The 19,585-nt window shown below is 32.9% G+C and overlaps 1 protein-coding gene and 1 long non-coding RNA gene across 2 annotated transcripts in view; one reads left to right on the forward strand and one right to left on the reverse strand.

Moving 5' to 3' along the window:
* LOC115221996 (collagen alpha-2(IV) chain) overlaps window positions 1-19,585 on the forward strand; it is a 72,895-nt gene that overhangs the window by 18,026 nt on the left and 35,284 nt on the right. The window contains exons 9-20 of the mRNA XM_036511110.1: window positions 1,333-1,386; window positions 2,838-2,900; window positions 3,195-3,239; window positions 5,000-5,119; window positions 8,146-8,347; window positions 9,274-9,573; window positions 11,674-11,852; window positions 12,007-12,082; window positions 12,250-12,365; window positions 14,939-15,113; window positions 15,926-15,997; window positions 18,529-18,618. Coding sequence (XP_036367003.1) covers window positions 1,333-1,386; window positions 2,838-2,900; window positions 3,195-3,239; window positions 5,000-5,119; window positions 8,146-8,347; window positions 9,274-9,573; window positions 11,674-11,852; window positions 12,007-12,082; window positions 12,250-12,365; window positions 14,939-15,113; window positions 15,926-15,997; window positions 18,529-18,618 — 1,492 coding nt within the window. The remainder of the gene's footprint in view (window positions 1-1,332; window positions 1,387-2,837; window positions 2,901-3,194; window positions 3,240-4,999; window positions 5,120-8,145; window positions 8,348-9,273; window positions 9,574-11,673; window positions 11,853-12,006; window positions 12,083-12,249; window positions 12,366-14,938; window positions 15,114-15,925; window positions 15,998-18,528; window positions 18,619-19,585) is intronic.
* On the reverse strand, window positions 929-19,426 carry LOC118767083. Its single transcript, XR_005002979.1, has 3 exons — window positions 19,217-19,426; window positions 9,085-9,087; window positions 929-941 (listed from the first exon to the last, which is right to left on the reverse strand). It is a non-coding gene; the product is annotated as an uncharacterized LOC118767083 (long non-coding RNA).

The following is a 19,585-nucleotide window of genomic DNA, read 5'->3' on the forward strand; positions in this document are numbered from 1 at the left end:
AATGAGGAACAGATAGACAGCTGACAACTGATGAAGGGTCCTTTCTTTGTGTTTATTTGTCCTGTTTTCCTTTTTTTTTTTTTCTCGTTTACATATAACATGTTATTTGCACTGTTGGTGATGTCCTGTACCCATATATGTGTGTATGTGTGTGTGTGTATGTATATATATATCTTGCTTTTTTTTCATTTAGTCTTTAACTGGTTATTGGATTGCAGCCATACAGGGGCATCACTTTCATGGGTTTACTCAAGCATATTGATGCCAATAATTATTTTAAAGTTTGGTACTTACTTCATCAACTGGATTTGTCAAACCACTATGTTATATATCTCAACAACATTGCGAGTTTTTAGTAGCATAAACATAAGTACACACTCAGACACACACAGAGATTTATACACACACACACACACACACACACACACACACACACACACACACACACACACACACACACACACACACACACACACAATAAGCTTCTATACTGTTTTTTAACAGTCAAATTTCATTCAAGACATTAATCCCTCATGGCTATAGTTGAAAACACTTGCACAAGGGGACTGAACCCAGAATAACATAGTTATAAAGCAAACTTTCAAACCATACAGCAATACCTGCTGCTATATTATTGATATTTTTTTAGAATCCACACCTCAGTGGAACAGCTACAATAATTTGATTACTGGGAGTGTGGGTTCAAGTCTAGCCATACAAAGTTTTCTCTGTGGACATTATCATGTAATACAGCATGTTATGATTTGTTAAAGTTTTATCCTTATAGTCATCTTATAACAGAATATCATTTATGATAGATTATGGTTTTGATTTTATTCCATAGTTAACATTATTTACTTCTTGACACAGAATGAAACATAATAGATCACAATACTTAAGGTAGAAAAAAATTACAAGTACATAACAAAGAATGTAGCTTTCTGAGATGCTGTCTCCCAAGACTGCACATTCAACATCACCAATTTGAGATTTTACCCTATCAAAAGAATAAAATGTTTGAAACAAAATTTAAATTCATAATAAATTGTGTTTCGTGGTTTTCTATAAATTTCAAGCCATTTCACAGTTTTGAAAATAATCTTGGAATATTTATGGCTACTGCTAGTTAACATTGTTAATATATTTAACAATCATTATTTGAATATATTGTTATAATTTTGTTTTAGAATCTGCTATGATAACATATTTTTATAAATTCTTTCTGAATTTATTAATTACTATTAATATTTTCTAGAACATATCTTGACTCTACTTGTATTTCTTAATTCATTTCAATTATTCAAACACACTAATGAAATATTGCTTTTTCAGGGTAGCAAAGGAGATAAAGGTGCACAAGGATTATCAGGTGTTTCAGGTCTTGATGTAAGATCATTTTGTTTTATTCATTTATTATTTTATCATTACTTGAAAACATTTTTAATTTTAAATTTGAATTTATTAAATTTTCATGACAATATAGAAATTGCAAAGATATATTTTTATATATACACTCTTAAGATTTATTCATTAGTTTAAAATAAGAATAATTGATGCTCTGTTTTTCTACACCAACCAATTGTACAATCTTATATTTTGCTATTCTTTCATCATGACCTTGGCAAATATGATAAAGATTAGCTTCTGCTAATGAGATTATAATAAGACTGAAATAAGTTCAGAGTTATCTCCTTCTATATATTATTTGATTTGTAATATTGTTTCAGAACAATATTACACATCAAATAATATTGTCTTCCTCACTCCATAATTATTTCTAATTGGCTTTTTAATTCTTTCCGGGTTAAATATGCTAACATTAACTTAACTGATGTTAACGTAATTGGAAAATTACTATAGCTGCCCTTTTCATGAAGAACATGGTTATGTGCAAATTAAACATACTTAAAGTGAGGAACTGAAAATTTTTTTAATCAATCCAAATTATATCAATAATGAAAAGAAAACTCATTAACATTGATGAAAAGTCATCTCAAAAGGAACAAAGGAAAAAACTCCACATTTAAAATTATCAAAAGCTAAATGAAGATGCACTAGGAGAGAGTGAACCTGAGCTTTGACTGTTATGGTGACAACTGTAGACATGTTTTGATCATATTAGACCTCCCCAGAAAAGCCTAAGTCAACATATAACTATCAAACCATAAAAGAAATTAATTGAAGAGTTTTGGTGTAAAAATAATTCACTGATTAAGCAATTTAAAAGTTTACTTACTAGATAAATTATTTTAACCTGCAATTAATTTGATATTAATATCATTAACTAGTTTCTCTTCAGCTACTGAAAAAAAATTTGAAGAAAGCTTAGATAAAGTATTTAGTATAAGGCCAGTAATTGTTGGGAGAAACAGTAACAAGATTATGAGAGACAGATGAAGTAAGTGGATTCAGATAAGAATGGCTTATAGTAAATTAAGTTCAAACTATTATAAAAGCTAGATAGCTCGATCAACAGATTGGTAATTTCACTGAGAGAGTATTGTTTCTGGTTAAGACAATTTGTTTTCTCAAAAGCCAAATCCACCTAACTCTCAGTAGGTAACTGTAGGTGCTGCAAATAGCAAGAATAAAACTTTCACAATTCTTAACAGTTGTTTTGAAAAAAAAAAAAATGTATTATACTCATATTTAGTTTACATTGGTGATATAGTAGTAAGCTGAAATCAAAGAAGTAATCAAAAGCCAAGAAGTCAAATATTCTGCTCTTTAATACCAGCATACCATTCAGCAAGAACATCGCTGAAGTATTAGAAATGTTTACAATGTGTTCTGTGTTATCTTATATATATGCGTGTGTGTGTATATATATTTGACAGGGTCTTCCGGGCTCAACTGGAATGAAAGGAGAAAAAGGTGTTGCAGGAATAGCTGGTCCAAGAGTAAGTAATGTTTTTATTTACCATAACTCATGATCATTTAATTCATGTGGCTCAGTACACTTTGCCATAAATAATTACTGTGGGAAGTAATTGTATAAATGTGAATCTTTTATTGCTTTGAAGTACTCTTTTTAAATTCATATAGAGGTATAAGTTGAAAAAATTGATTTAATCTACATTCATTGCCTGTCTTGACAAGACAGTGTATTAAATGGTGTAATAATTAATATGTTTTCTAGTTTTATTTTATATATCCATACTTCAAATACATATCTTTATTTTTTTCTTTTACAGGGAAAGCAAGGTTTACCTGGACCACAGGGACCTATGGGAATAAAGGTATGTTGTTTTTATTATGAATTTGCTGGATCTATCATGGTACTTCATCATTTATGATGATGAGGGTTCCAGTTGATCCAATCAATGGAACAACCTGCTCATGAAATTAACGTGCAGGTAGCTGAGCACTCCACAGGCACATGTACCCTTAACATAGTTCTCGGGGAGATTCAGCATGACACAGAGTATGACAAGGCTGGCCTTTTGAAATACAGGTACAACAGAAACAGGAAGAAAGAGAGAAAGTTGTGGTGAAAGAGTACAGCAGGGTTCACCACCAACCCCTGCCGGAGCCTCGTGGAGCTTTAGGTGCTTTTGCTCAATAAACACTCACAACACTTGGTCTGGGAATCGAAACCATGATCCTATGACTGTGAATCCACTAGCCTAACCACTGGGCCATTGCACCTCCACACTGGATCTATAATATGGACTTGTGAGTACAAGAAAGTGCATTACATCAATAGGGAAAAAAAGAGGGATATGTACATGTGTCTTACTGTAGAGAAGATTCATATATACCCCAGAAGGAAAGAAAAAAGGATGGTGTAGATGCAGTATTAGGGTCTAACCTCAAGGTATAAGAAAGTAGATAGAGATAGAATAAAGACAAAATCAAGGATGGCTGGGTGAGTGCAGCTTCATTTGTATCAATATACCAGCTTTGTAAATAGGGTAGGTGACCCCGAAAGGAGTCTCAGGGAGTAGCGTACCCGCCTTCCTTAGCTAGTTCTCCACATTTCTTAAAAATCATGGTAGAGACCTTAGTCTCAGGACCACTCATGTCTAGAAACTGAGGTTGTGGGTAAACAAGGGCATACTCCCCATAGAAAATCCAGCTCCAAAAAAGCCTCATGATAGCAAAGGAGAATGGGCACCAACCAGCCCAAAGGTTGTGGGGGAAGGGGGGCTGCACCTGCCTACCTCAGTTGCTATGGCATTGAGATAGATCCAGCCACCCTCATTAACAGGGACAAAACCCGGATTTAAAACACTGGATGATGATACCAGCTTTGTGAACTTCACAATTTTGAGATTCTGGCATTTATACATACATTCAAGTTATCTGATGCCTACATGTACAAATATGAAGTTATAATCTAGATGAAAAGTTCATGAATTTTGTTGCTCTGAGTTGTTATTCTTTTCATTTATTATAGAAGTGATATATTCAATTATCATTTAACCTCCAGGACACTGTTCATTTTCATATTGGATCCAGTCTTCCATTTTCCTATTTCATTAGTTTATATATTCCTTATACCGTTATTCTTTAGTTTGTTTAGTAAATGTATTCCATGTTATTCGAGCTTCTTATTTGTTAAATTTCTTTGTTGCTCTACCTAAGAATTATACTTATTGGGAAGTACTACTACATCAATATTTGGGTTATCCATGGATGATGTGAGTCACATCTTCAATACTAACTCATAAAGGATAAAATCTAAGTTTACTTGGATTGTTGGTAACAATTAGTCCAGATAAGAGTTCCTAGTGGAGTTACATATGTTCACTTGATGTGAAGAATGAAATATCAAACAAGTTGCCATTCATCTGAAAATGTGGAATATGAAAAAAGTGTTGCCACTTGGACTGCAAGTTAATAAATGATAGAAGGAAGAAAAGAGATCTCTCTGGAAAATGATAAATGAATTAGTGGCAAAGGGGAGCCACAGTGTGTAATAAGGAATAAAATTTATGTATTGAGTACATTTTCTTTCCATTTCTATAATTTAAACATTATATGAAAATAATTCTAGGGTGACAGAGGCATGGATGGTCTTCCTGGTTTAAATGGCTTCCCTGGGCTGAAAGGAGAACCAGGCGGCTCTGGATTGAGGGGTATCACTGGAGCTATTGGCCCACCTGGTCCACCTGGAGTAAGTAAAAGCTTTTTGTTTTGACTTTGTTAGAGATTATGTTATAACAATTAGTTAATCATCACTAAGGCCAAAACCTTTTTAAAATAAAAATGTTTTTTGTAAATTTCAGTCTTTAAACCTGTAGTCACATTTTACTGAAAATTTAGTATCATTAATATTTCATATTTATGAGACTGATTTTAGACATCTACTCCAATAATTCTCACAAATTTCTCTATCTGAACAGTCTTATGATAGATAAGATGAATTAAAAAAATTTTTATAATTATATAAATTATTATTTTATATAAAATATCAATGGTTTTATTCTGAGTTGCTCATAAAAATTTACCAACTGAATATTGTGAAAGAGAATCAAAGGATTCAGATCAAAGTAATTATATAGAAAGAATATACATGGAAACAGGTATTGAAAGAATGAAAGGTTTTGATTCTTTTTAATTTTAGCTTTATACCGCAATTTGTAATCCTCATTGTCCTTTGATGTACATCACAGATGTAATGCTTAATATCTCTTCTATATTTGAAACCACTGAATTATATATTTCTTGTGAATCAAGTAAATTCAATAAAGTGCTTTTTATAGAGATATTTACTGGATTTAATACCAAATCTATATAATATAATCAAGAATAAGACAAATATGCCAAGTCTTTAACCAATTCCTAGTGTAAATCTGCATTAAATAATAAACATTTGTGGGTTCAAATCTACTTATTGTCATATAAAAAATACTGCACAATCTTTTTGTTTAATAGCTCTAGGTAAATATAACCAAATCATACTGGTTTCAAATTTTGACACAAGGTCAGCAACTCTGGGGTAGGGGGTAAGTCAATTACATTGACCCCAGTACTCAACTGGTACTTATTTTATTGACCCGAAGAGGATGAAAGGTAAAATCAACCTTGGCAGAATTTGAACTCAGAAAGTAAAGACAGATGAAATGTCACTAAACATTTTGCCTTGTCATACTTGTGATTCTGCCTGCTCACCACCTTCAGTATAATCAAATCATATTAGGGTACTAAAGCCAACTTTAAAATGATAATTTTAATAACACTTTCTAAAATATTTGCTAAATAAATATTATGAATGGATTATGTTGTTTAATGAATTATTGAACTTCAGTCCAACCTAAATTTAATAATTGACCTTCAAATATAGCAATGCAAATTTGAGCTAAGGTTTTGAGTCTATGTTGCCAGCTGTTCATTGAATGTGATAATTACTTTTGATCCAGAATAATTATCAGAGAAAATGTTGATTTATATTCATTAAAACAGATATTTAACAAAAAGATCATTAATTTCATTCTAAATGCCCTTTCTTCTATTTACAATGAAGACAAGATACATGGCATAGATACTAAAAGATAATGTGCTATAGATAATGAAGAAAATCAGTGACCTATGCTAAAAATAATTGTGTTCAATATTATAAACCTTGATTTTTAGAATAAATACCATATATTTTACATAAGATATATTCTGTTTATAAATAATGCAAAAATTTAATAATATATAGTAATAATCTAGACACACCTCAGCAGTAAAACATTAAAATATACCCATCAAAGTAATGGTATCTATACCTGAACTCTTTTTCATTCTTTTTTTTTTCTATGGGATTCAGTATCTCTCAGACTTACAATGACAGCTTGTTTGTTGTTTCTTCTAGTTAGACATATTCTTCAGCATATGATACTAACTTTCACTGCTTCTTAACAGAGCCCCTACAAGTACTATCCACATACCAACTAGACACTTCATGTCAGATTTATATTGATTCTATAAGCAGAAGCTCTGAAAGGTTCCTACATCTATAAAGATAAAGAACACTGCTTACAACACCTAAGGGATATTACCAACGAATTGCAACAAAGAATTATTTACTGTCCATTGCAAAATATGTAGAAATGTTATCAGAATAACAAAGCATATATTTGTGCACCTCACAAAGTCTGTGCATTTCCTAAATTACAGCTAAGCTCTCTTGTCCTTTACTACAGAGATCTCTAACATTTCAGAATCTTTTTACCCACCATTCTCAATGTAGATTGCCCTGTAAGCAGTACTTTTACAAATAAAGCACTATACTTGATACTCACATTGCCTCTTATTCAAACCTATACATGGATAGAACATTCTTTTTTAGTTATTTCAATTCCACAAAATAAACTGATTTTGTTAATATTCTATCAAGTTTCTATCATCACTAAACTTTTTATTCATTACCTCAGTTGAAGTCTCTACTTCCAGCTGAAAACGCCTGATAGTATGACCCATAATAGAGAAGAGCAATTCTCCACAATTATCAACTACATTCTTTTAACATCTCAGATGTGATGAAGATGGTTTTTAATAAATGCTGCCTTTATTCCTTTGTTCATCTCCCCATATAGGAATCAAAGATACAATTTCATCTTGCTGTTTCTAACAGAAATTTCTTACTGCATGCACTGCATCTCTCATCATTGACAGAAGAATGAAAGAATAATATCCTATCAAAGCTTGTCATCTAATTTATCTTTACATCAGAATTTCCTGTTAGAGCTTTCTCCAAACTATATATTACCAGCTCTAATGCAAACAAGTTATGTTGCTCATAATCTTGCACTTTACACCACATTTGCTCATATGAGCCAATCTTCAAAAGCATCCTAGAATGGGAACAAGGTAACTCAGCTCATTCAAACATACAAAAATATTCATTCACTCCACTTATCAAAGAACTATTCTTGCAACATCACTTTCTCAACAAACAATGTACTGTTAAAGCTCTCAAATTGCCAAGCTTCCTAATCTCTGATGGTCTTTCATAATGACATCATATCTATGACATCTACGACAAAATCTCTCAAAGACTAAGACTTCCTTTTTGTGAATAGAAAATACTTCTAATTTAAACAATTATTGGCCTTCACTCTATAAAGTAAGGACTACATTGGACTACTGCTCACATATCTCAAAACATTCACAAGCATCCTAGACATCAATATTGTCTCTCTTTCTCACCTTTAGGGAACAGTTGTTGGCCCACCTGGAGATACAGGTTTACCTGGTCCACGTGGTTTTTCTGGGCCTGATGGACCAAAGGGTAATCCAGGTCCTCCTGGACTACGAGGCCCAAAAGGAGAAGTAGGTGGATTTGGAACTCAAGGCCCCCCTGGTCCTCAAGGTAGAGATGGCCCCAAAGGTGATAAAGGAGATTCCGGATTCCCTGGTCAGTATTATTTATATTTATCTAAAGTATTTTTATTAAGGGACATGTAATCTATATAGTCTTTTCTATAAATTCTAATCTCTATATTTTAATTCCTGAATCCTGCTCCTCCAAGTTCTATAGTTTGATTCAAATATCCACAGTTTAATCCCACAGAGGTTATCTCTTCATTTTTATTCTCAGATTTTAACTGAAACAAATGCAAGTCAGTCATCATGGATGTTTTCTATTATTCATATGACAATAAAAAACCCAAATTCTTTATCTATTACCATTATTTATAGAAATATATTTTGAAACCAACACAGATATCAAGTTTTTTGAGATGAGTTATTTTTACAAAGATGATCAATTTTTTACTATTAACTTACCAGATCATTTCAGTGTATGATATTTTACAAGCATTATCAAGTATTGTGTTTCAGAATATGCTCATTTTCTAAGGCTTCTTTTCTACATAAAGTGTAATAGTGTGGTGTTAATACAAAGATTGTAAATATCCACTCTAGAGTTTACTAATCTCAAAATTATCATTCAATACTGATATAGCTATATTCTATGGAAACAGCTTATTTATAAGGAATTATTATAGCAATAAAATATGTTGTTTCACCAACAATCTAAAATTCTGCATCCATATTTGTGTGAAAGTATCCTGTGTAGAATTTTGTAACCTTAACTGTACCTACCCATTATGAAATGTTAGACATTAATGCATTTGGAATTTTATTCACTACAAGCTTAATTTTTAAACTGATAAATATGTCACATTTCATGTGTTGTAATGTCAGATTTAAACATTACAAGAAATCTACAAAATTTCCAAATATTTGGATGCTCTAAATTATTATTTTGTTTTTTTGTCTTCAATCTGGATTTAGCAACTTGAAATTATATTTGCATAATCTTTTCTATTTTTATATCAGGACTTAGAGGAAAAGATGGATTACCTGGACTACCAGGTATACCTGGAGAAAAAGGAGGTAAAGGAATGAAGGGAACTCCAGGATTTGGTATCCCTGGTCGTGATGGATCATCTGGAAAAGATGGATTGAATGGATTACCAGGTCTAAAAGGAGATAAGGGATTAAAAGGACAACGGGGCCCACCTGGTCAAACAAAAGAAGGAAACCCAGGAGCAACTGGTGGAAAAGGTGACAAAGGTAACCGAGGAGTTCCTGGTTCTCCAGGTATTGATGGATTAAATGGATTAAGAGGATCCAAAGGTTAGTAAATTATATTCTACTTTTATACCTTTTTTTATATTATAAACATATAATTTTAAGGTATATTTATAAATAGTATATAAGCAAGTAAACACTAGCATGGCAATGTAGTTAAGAAACTTGCTTCAAAAATATTCTGCAGCATTGGAGGCAAATCTATCCTATCTTCTGCCATAGCCTCATGCTAACCAATAGTTAGTGAGTAGACTTCAATAGACTGTATGAAAATCTGATATGTATGTTTGTGTGTATGTATCATCATCATCATCATTTAACATCTGTTGTCCATGATGGCATGGGTTGACTGGTTTGACCAGGGCTGGTAAGCTGAGGGGCTGCACCAGACTTCAGTCTGATTTGGCATGGTTTCTACAGCTGGATGCCCTTCCTAATGCCAACCACTCCAAAAGTAGTTGGCATTAGGGTGTTTTTACATGCCACTGACATGGGTACCAGTTGCACAACACCAGTACCTGCCATGACTATGATTTGACTTTGTTTGATGGGTCTTCTTCTCAAGCACAGCATATTGCCAAAGGTCTCAGCGATTTATACATATGCTCACACACATGTGTGCATGCACATGCACATACACATACAAACATGCACATGCATGCACACACACACACACACACGCAACAGTTATTTTGACATTGTTAAAATCGACACCAACTTATTTAACAACAAATTTAATATTTCTCATTCACTCTGTCCCTTTCTATCCCTCCCTCTTTCTTTCTCTTTCACTCTTTTTCACTCTCTGCATCTGTATGTATATACTTCTGTGCACTCATGTATGTGTTTGCTTTCAGTGCCAAAACAGACTGAATGTCCAGTTAGCTACACCAAATTGCCTATGTCCAAACAACTGTACTTAATCATCTCAGTTTGACATACATACACACATATATATATGGATGAGTGTATGTGTGCACATAGAGTCAAAAAATTATTAGTTGGTATCCCAAGCCATAAGATTTAGGGGTAGTTACAATTAGTTGAGTAGAGGCAGGATACTCATGTAGGGTTTACCTTGAGTGCTGAGTAAATGATTAATGTAACACAGAAGCTGTGATCTACAAAGCAAAATTAGTGTCAACCAACACCAGTGAGATGATGCATATACAGAAATACATTGGGGCAACAGAAGGATCCTTTAATACCAGACTAAATTATCACAAGTCCTCTTTTAGAATCGAGGAAAGGTGCAATGTTACAAATTTAGCCAGTAATATGAAGAGGTGCTCAAATGTTCTTGGTTTTAGGGGTATTGCAAAAGGCCTGGTTAGAGGCCCAACTTCCTTTTACAGAGCTTAGAAAAGCTGAAGGACTGCTGCAATAAGTGTGTGAATCTGAGAGAGGAATATATTGATTAAAATCATAATTAACTGCTCTTTCCATATTTACTTTTACCCAAAACCAGGAAATTTTCAACACTTGTTCATATCTGACAATTTAAAGAGGAAGCAATGCTGTATAAATCAAATGGAGATCAGAGGAGTATTCTGAGCCATATAGTAATGGAAGTAGATTATATTAACTCTACTCGGCAGAAAGAAAAATCATTCTAAAAAGTTCACATGATCTTGTGTTCTCCTGAGCTCAAAAACAAAATTTGGGGATGCTGCATTCATGAACACAAATCTGTTTTTGGTGGCATTGTCATACTCATTTTTAAACTAAGAATGATATATATATACACACATCCTCAGTTTATATACTTCAGCCATGGCTGACACAAATCCAGATTCATTTGACTCTTGATTCATAAAGAGTCTGTGATAAAAGCTAATGTTGAGTCACAAAAATGTTTGATAGGTAAGTTAAAGATAAATAGGCTGAAACCTTATAGATATGGGGAGTCAGTATTCATCTCTAAAGCTTGTACTGGAAGAGAGTCAAATCTTCTTTTACTATGATAGTCTATGTCTTCAAAACTAATACACATATCGATATTAAGTAGTGGAGACTAAAGAAATAAGGCATGAAAGTTTAAAATAAGGTATTTCAGACTAACTCCTGCATAATTTTAACTTCTAAGAATTTGACTTGAAGCAATATAAAGATGATGAATTTATTTTTCACTATTTATTTATTTAGGTGATAAGGGAGGAGAATGTAATTTCTGCACTAATGGAGCTCCAGGTGAGAAAGGAGATCCTGGACTGAATGGACTACCTGGTTCTCCTGGTCGTAGTGGTAATCTTGGTGAAAAAGGAGAACCTGGTGAACCAGGTGATGATGGACTTTATGGAAAAACAGGCACACGAGGTTTGCAGGTATGCAAAGCATTTTCTCATTTATTATTGCATTTAAACTCTTATAACACTCTACTGTTCCATCACTACTGTGGCTTTTATTGTTTGTTGTATGAGTACATTATATGTACTTTCTGTTTAATTTGCTTGAACAAATATTTTCTGGTGTTTTTAGGGTGACCCTGGACCCATGGGACCACCAGGACTTCCAGGATTAAAAGGAGAAGCTGCTTATCCCACAGTTGTTCCAGGTACAAATACAGAAATAATAAATAACAAGAATTGTAGTTTAGCAGACATTGGCTGCCATTAAAGTTCAAAATTTTCTGATAATCTCTGCTAATCTATGTTTCTTATATATATATGTCATATATCCAACTGTCTATTAATTTTTCACTTCTACTTTATGTCTTTTTAGGTGAAAAGGGAGACCGTGGTCTTCCTGGATTGACTGGACACTTAGGAGACAAAGGTGAGAGAGGACCCCCTGGACCAACAGGACCACGTGGCCCACTAGGACCCAAGGGAGAATCGGTAAATCACTTTGAATCGTTTTTGATATCTTTCCATTACTAATTTTTGTTATAGTGAATGTACATGCATAAGAATTCTTTTAGAGCGTATAACTGGGTTCAAATCCTACTCCAAGTATAGGTAACAGTGTAATGGGTTGCACTATGTGAACTTCTTGTCACTAGATGACAGCAAAATCTTCAGTGATATTCTAACAGCCTGAAGTGAGTCAGAAAAGCTATTTGTGTTGTTGTGCTGTGATATTCTCCGGTTAATCAGGGCTGGACACGTAAGAATACAAATGGCAGTTCTCTGCCCAAGCAGAGAAGCAAGCAGTTTTTAACTAGTTGGCAAAAAGACAACATAGCAGCAACAGTTCTTCTTCCAACATGAAACAGTGTTTGTATGTTCACCACTAACTTCATGCAGCCAACTTGGAGTTATATCAGCTCTCAACTAGTCACTTCCTGAATAACCTGGTTCATTTATGCTAACTTCACTCCTTGAAAGTCTGGATGACATCAGCCACAATTCTGCCTTATAATGAACTATATATTTTCATTTAAGCTAGCTTCATTCCTATTAGTTTACAACAGCTTCCAACAGAATCATTTTGTGCAAAACTAAGTTATGATTCTTTGCCTGACTCACATACACCTACAGGCTACACTTCTTGGTACTTGTCAGCACTCATTTCTATTTCAATAAAGTTACAAAGTTTTGTTTAAAAACTGCCTTCTGACATTCATTACACATGCTTATCAAAAGCGCATTTAATGGACTTTGTCATGAACACTTTCATATTTTGAATTAGTGACCACTTTCACTAAAAGTCCACTGGATTATGGAATCACTCACCAAGGAATTAGCTTAGAAGTTAATGAATTAGAATACTACATTTTGAGGTTTGGTTAAAGTGAAATAAACAGATAATCAAATAGACGTTGACAATCAAAGGAGTATACTGCTATTCAATTTTCAGTGTTCATTCTTCTTTCAAAGTTTGAATCCCACTGAAGATGAATTTGCCTGTCATTATTATGGGGTTAATAAAATAAGTACTAGTGTTGGTATTATTATTTAAACTCTTCAAATTTTAGTTGACTACTACATATTGAAATGTATCAGATTATGTAGCATCATGAAATGTATTTCTGTGAGAAATAAACTGATTCCTAGGTACAAGAGGGTACTGGAAAGTTCCTGGCTTTAAGGTCATTGTGAAAGGCCTAGTTGGAGGCTCAACCTTCCGGGTTCTTTTACAGGGCTTAGAAAATCTGAAGGAGTATTGCAATAAGTGTGTGAATCTGAGAGGAGAATATGATAATTAAAATCATATTTAACTGATCCTCCTGTATTTTCTGTTACCCAAAGCCAGGAACTTTTCGGTACCCCACTCCTAGAATATTTTATACAGAGATTTGTAACCAAATGAAGTATAAGCTAATGGTGGATGTTCAAGATATACCACATGTACCATTCATATAGTAAAGGTTAAAACATTAAATATACTTATTTATAATTTATTACAATTTATCATAAATATTTATTTTATCAACAATCACTACTACTATAGTAGCAGTTGAGATTGGATATCAATGCACGATCTAGCACAAAGTAAAATTAGTGATGCACAAATTCCATGCTGCCTTACCAAAGTATCTTCAATGCAACAATCAAGAAACGCTTTTTGTCAAGTCAGACTATGCTATAAGGTCAAGGCACTTGATCAACAAAGTGTTCAATCATATTTAGCATGTGGGTTTCCTGGCTAAACTATTCATGTATGGACTCCATATGACTCATCTAATAGTTTCTAGCACTATGCAAAAATTAAATGAAACCTGTAATGAATTACTGCTTCTTCAATTAGCACAATGCTGGTACTACACATACAAGCATCCTAGGCCACATAAAAAAGCCACTGACTGATTGGCATAAAATCACCAGCACACTTCAAACACTGGGATACATGAGCTGTGTCTCCTCTCTCTGCCTTTTTTACCACTATTACAACAGCCTCTGTTCTTTTGATCTCACTAATCTCACACCACCTTCACTCAGACCTACCCAATTCAATTGCTTCTCACTCTCCATATTCTACTTGGTTCTCCCACATCTCCTCTTCTGCTCATCTCTTTCATGCTCCAACACTCACATCTTTAAATAGTTTGCTCATTTCTTCTTTCTACTACTGGATCTCTTTAGAACTATGTTCCCACACATTTTCCTTCTACAATCTGTTAATATTTTAATCTGAACATGAAACTTACAAACTGACTACTTATATCCTCCAATTCCAAATGTTTTGCATTGTGTTTTAAGGTATTTTATTTCAACACTTCTTCAAGGAAATCACTTTAAATTGGACAGGTTTATAATATCCGTGCAGGTGTTACTGACACAACTGAAAGAGACTATATACAAAAAAAACCTCATTATTTAAAAAAAAAGAAAGAATGAATGAAAAAGAAAAACATTTTCAACTTTACAAAGTATTAAATGATAAACTCTTTAAGAATCATTAATAGTACAAATGCTTTCATTTCCTGAAAAATTCAAATAAAGAACTAAACAAAGAATAATATTTTTAGGGTTTACCTGGATTAGCTGGCAAAGATGGTATTCCTGGATTATCTGGCACACCCGGAAAGTCAGGTATAAAAGGACTGCCTGGCTATGGATTACCAGGAATTAAAGGTGAACAAGGTCATCCTGGAGAGCCAGGTGTGAGCACAGTGGGTCCTAAAGGAGAAAAGGGTGACCCAGGTATGTAATGTAATGTTATCCCATACCTTTCTCTGTAAATTGTAGTTTTATCTTAGACTACAATGAATTTCAATTTAGTCTATGAAACTTTTGATTTTCTATTTAATCACATTCATTTGCTTTTTCTTTTTTTTGTCAGACATAATTTTATTTCTATAGAAATATTTTCAAACATGAAAGAAAGTGTGTATATGTGCATGCACACTTGTACATGCATGAAAAATTAGTAGTAAATGTAGCAGATTTAAAAACAGGTTTCAATTATATTTTCATACATGTAGTTATAAGCAATATAAGTTGTTCTGTTACCAATGTAATTTTTCACAATAACTATACCACATGGAATGTTAATTATTATAAGAAGGAATGCTATATCTAATCTCAATATTGCAACTGATACAACATCAAAAGTATAATATATGTAATGTAAAAAGTTAATCCATTGATTTGAGCTTCCATCCCATTTGAAGCACATCCAAGTGCATTTTTAGACATTTTGTCCTACATTTTTATCTTTAAAGCTGTAGTTGATGTTTATAATAGCTTCTGTGAGCAGAATATCTTATTCTACCCTCAAAGCTATTTAATAAGTAGCAGAAAAGATGATTTTTGCTCAAATCAATGTATCTTTCCATTTCCCTATCATTCCTCTTCATTCTATTTTTCAGAAATATACATTATGCAGTATAATGTAGAATGGCTAAAGGTTTAATTTTAAAATGTTATAAAGTAATGAAGTAATTTTATGAAAATAATACCTTTTACAATGGCCCTAAATTGGATTTTAAGGATTTTCATTTTATATATTTTAGGACGCAAAGGAGAACCAGGACCACGAGGTTATCCAGGTGCTAAAGGACTTCCAGGCTTATCAGGAGCAAAAGGTTATTTTCATTTCTGATATTAGTAAAATAAGTTTATTTTAATTTGAAGAAGATATTTATTTTCTTCTGCCTTTGGGCTGATGCAGTCTATGATGCTTATGTAACAGCATCTGGATAAAATAAAATAGAGGTATTTCATCCCAAATCTTCAAATCTTTTGTACATCTTAGCACTAAAATGAGCAGTTCTGTCTCATACCTGTTTCACAAAAATTGTAGTGTTGTATCTTACAATAAATTTAATTTAAACTAAAGCTTATTAAATATTTAGATTGTATCCCTGTTACATTCCCAAGTTTATATCTCTATGCCTTGTAATGGCATGTCAAAGCAGTCACAATCTTCTTTAAAACTAGGTGCATCTCTCTTATCAGTGAGCAATGAATAGAAGTTCTCTTACTAAGAATTCCAACTAATTTTCTCTCAAAGGATCACCTGTCTGTCACCATAATCATTCATTCATTATTTCTACAAGCAAATCTTAAAATAAATAATAATTATCAGCAGTTCTGTTTGACAGGAAGTCATACAGGAGAGAATTTAGTAACAGCTTACTAATACACACACACACACACACACACTTGCCTATCTGATATTTTTCTGTTTATTAGATAGGCCTTTTTAATTGATGTGCCTAGTTTCCAATGTCATTGTCTTTTTCTACAACTGCTTGCAGGTTTCAGGGACCTTCAGAGTTGCTCTAGTTAAACTAATATGTCAATGTTTCTCTGAAAGTCAGTTCTATGTTCCATGTTCACATGTTGGGCCAAACAGGTATCTTTTTACTAGAGCCCCAAATTATAGGACAAGAATTTTCTGTTGATTTTGCTTCTGTTTTATGTGTTGCATATTAGTTTAGAAATCAAAAAGATATATATATATAAAGTGAAACATAATGCCATTATTTTACTAAGTTACAAAATTAAAATTTATCAGAACATAGAATCAAAACTTTCACTTATCATAGAAATTTGGAAAAATTAAACTTTAGACATGTATCTACATTACAATAAAAAAATATATATATGCAAATGTAATAGTACCTGGGTAACTACAGGTATATCTACTAATACACACACAAATACAAATACATACATTTGTATTATTATAATCAATATTATCATCATCATTATCATAATTTCCCCATGTACAAGTGGGTGGAGTGGGTCTGGGTGTAGTGTATACCATCATCTTCTACAGTCTTTTGTCATTTTGTATGTGGGGCAACTTAAGATCTGACCTCATCACTTTTCTCGCATGTTTTCTTTGACAGTTTTATTATAACCATATAGTATGTTTTAACCAAGCCCTCCTCATCAATTTGCACCATGCTCATATGCCTGCAGTCACCTCTCTTTTATTCATCAATTGATACATTTAATGCCCAGCTTCATTCTTAATCTATTTTCTTTGTTCTGCTTTCATTTCTTTTCCATTTCTGTAGATTGTCCTATATTCAATGGGCACATTTCTCTATCATAAGGTATCCAAGTCCTAATATTATTTTATATAGTATGTTTATTCAGAAAAAAATTATTTGTTATCAGTAAAACAACAGCTACCTGAACTTCTCATACTCTTTCCTTACTCTAGCTGTAATATACTTTTGATACAACCAGCTTGCCTAGATTTTGAAAATTATGCAATGTGTTTAGATGGCTATCTGAGCAGTTCATGAACTCTGTTTCATTAATGCTTCTATTGCTAACTACTATTGCTCTGTATGTATCACATCTGAAGTGCTTCTCCCATATTACTCTGTTCCCTGTTAAGTACTTTGGTTTTTGCAATGTTGACTTTTTTAGGCCTTTGGACTCTAGATTATGCTTACAGGGTTGAAACTTCTGCATCTCTCAAAAAGTATTCATCTATACATTGCTTTCTTAGCTCCCAAAAGGTGACAGGGTGTGGAATCTAATAAAAGTCTGTCACAGATCAACAATATTTATGTTCTTATCTAGGAATTCTTTCTAGGAATATGGCATTTTGCAATTCTAAATGCTGGTACAAACTTGACTACATCATATGAAAGTTACAACTTTATCCTTTGCTAGCTTTGTTGCATCTCTCTCAACTACTGTTAATACTTGTTTCATCAGTTTGATACCTCTACAATTGAACCATTCTACAAATGCATCTCCTCTGTCTTTGTATCAGCTGATAATAATACTAGAATGCCTTTAATTGGGGATTAATACTTTCCTGTACAACCTATTTAGCTAGGTTAATTTGTTGGTTCCATTTTGGTTATTGCTATCACACTCTTACTCTCATACTATCATAACCCTGTCTCTTTTTTTCCCCCATTGATGCAAGGGAAAAGTGTAACAATCTTTATAAAAAGTGAGGCAAAGTTTATTGCTTATTCAGCAAATTTCTTTGGAGATTTTGTTTCTGTTTTTCTCGAATTTTTAATGCCCTATATTGTATTCTTCTATTTTCTTATTACTTTATTTTTTGAAGAGCGGAATCATATCCACACATATACTTCAATGTCAATTTTATATTTGCATAATTATTTTTATTCTTTAGGCTTTGATGGTGCTCCTGGTCTTGATGGTTTACCAGGTTTGAAAGGAGAACGTGGAATTGATGGACTTCCAGGTGGTCAAGGACCTAGAGGTAAATTACATCAAAACTCAATTATTTTATGGAAAATAAATTATCAAGAGATATTTTTTACATTTTAATATTACTCTATAACAATACATTTTTGATGATACCCCATAACTATTTATTTCTATAATTCAGTTACTTCACTATTGTAGCTATGAAGAGTATACAGTTCCTAAGTTTTCTTACCATTCTAATATAGACGTTTATTTATTTTTCATAATACTACAACTGTAAATAATTATTTACAACAGCAATAAATAAACATTGATAGACACAGAATGGTCAAAAAAGAAGTTTGGTGTGCAATCAGAAGCTTCCCAGGTTTGCTCCCAAAGTATGGCATTTTGGGCAAATGTATTTTATTATAGTCTTCTGTCGATCCAAGCCTTGTAAATGAAATTGGGTAGATAGAAACAGTGTGAAAGGTTGTTGGATGGACTGTATCAGAATTTTATATGTCAACGGTTGTTACATGGTATCACACTGTTAATGGTGCATGTGACTTTAGATTACTCAGCCACTTGCCCACTAATTCAATGAGCTGGTAGCTCAGCTGATTGAACAACCAAATCCTCTTAGTTGGAACTGACACAGATTCATTTACTTTATTGCATTTAAGCCAGCAATGTCCAGTCCAAATATTCTACTAGTTTTATGCCCAAGCTGGCCAGATCTGGCCTCTTACACCTATCTGATAATGTTGTTCTAAAAATAAACAATCTCATCATCAAAATATCAGAGCTATGAGATAATGCATGATTAATTCAAAAGAATGTGAGTAAATAAGCATTGTATTAGGTAGATTAATTTGAATGTTAAGGAGTTAATATGAGAGTTATAAATAATTATTTACTGTGTTAAATAACTATTTATTATGTCAAATAATTATTTACCACCTTAAATAATTTACGGCATTAAATACTATGGCTATGGAGAAAAAAATTATGAAAATCTGGAATGATGGTTAAAATGT

Source organism: Octopus sinensis, linkage group LG19 (assembly GCF_006345805.1).
Source record: "Octopus sinensis linkage group LG19, ASM634580v1, whole genome shotgun sequence".
NCBI lineage: Eukaryota > Metazoa > Mollusca > Cephalopoda > Octopoda > Octopodidae > Octopus > Octopus sinensis.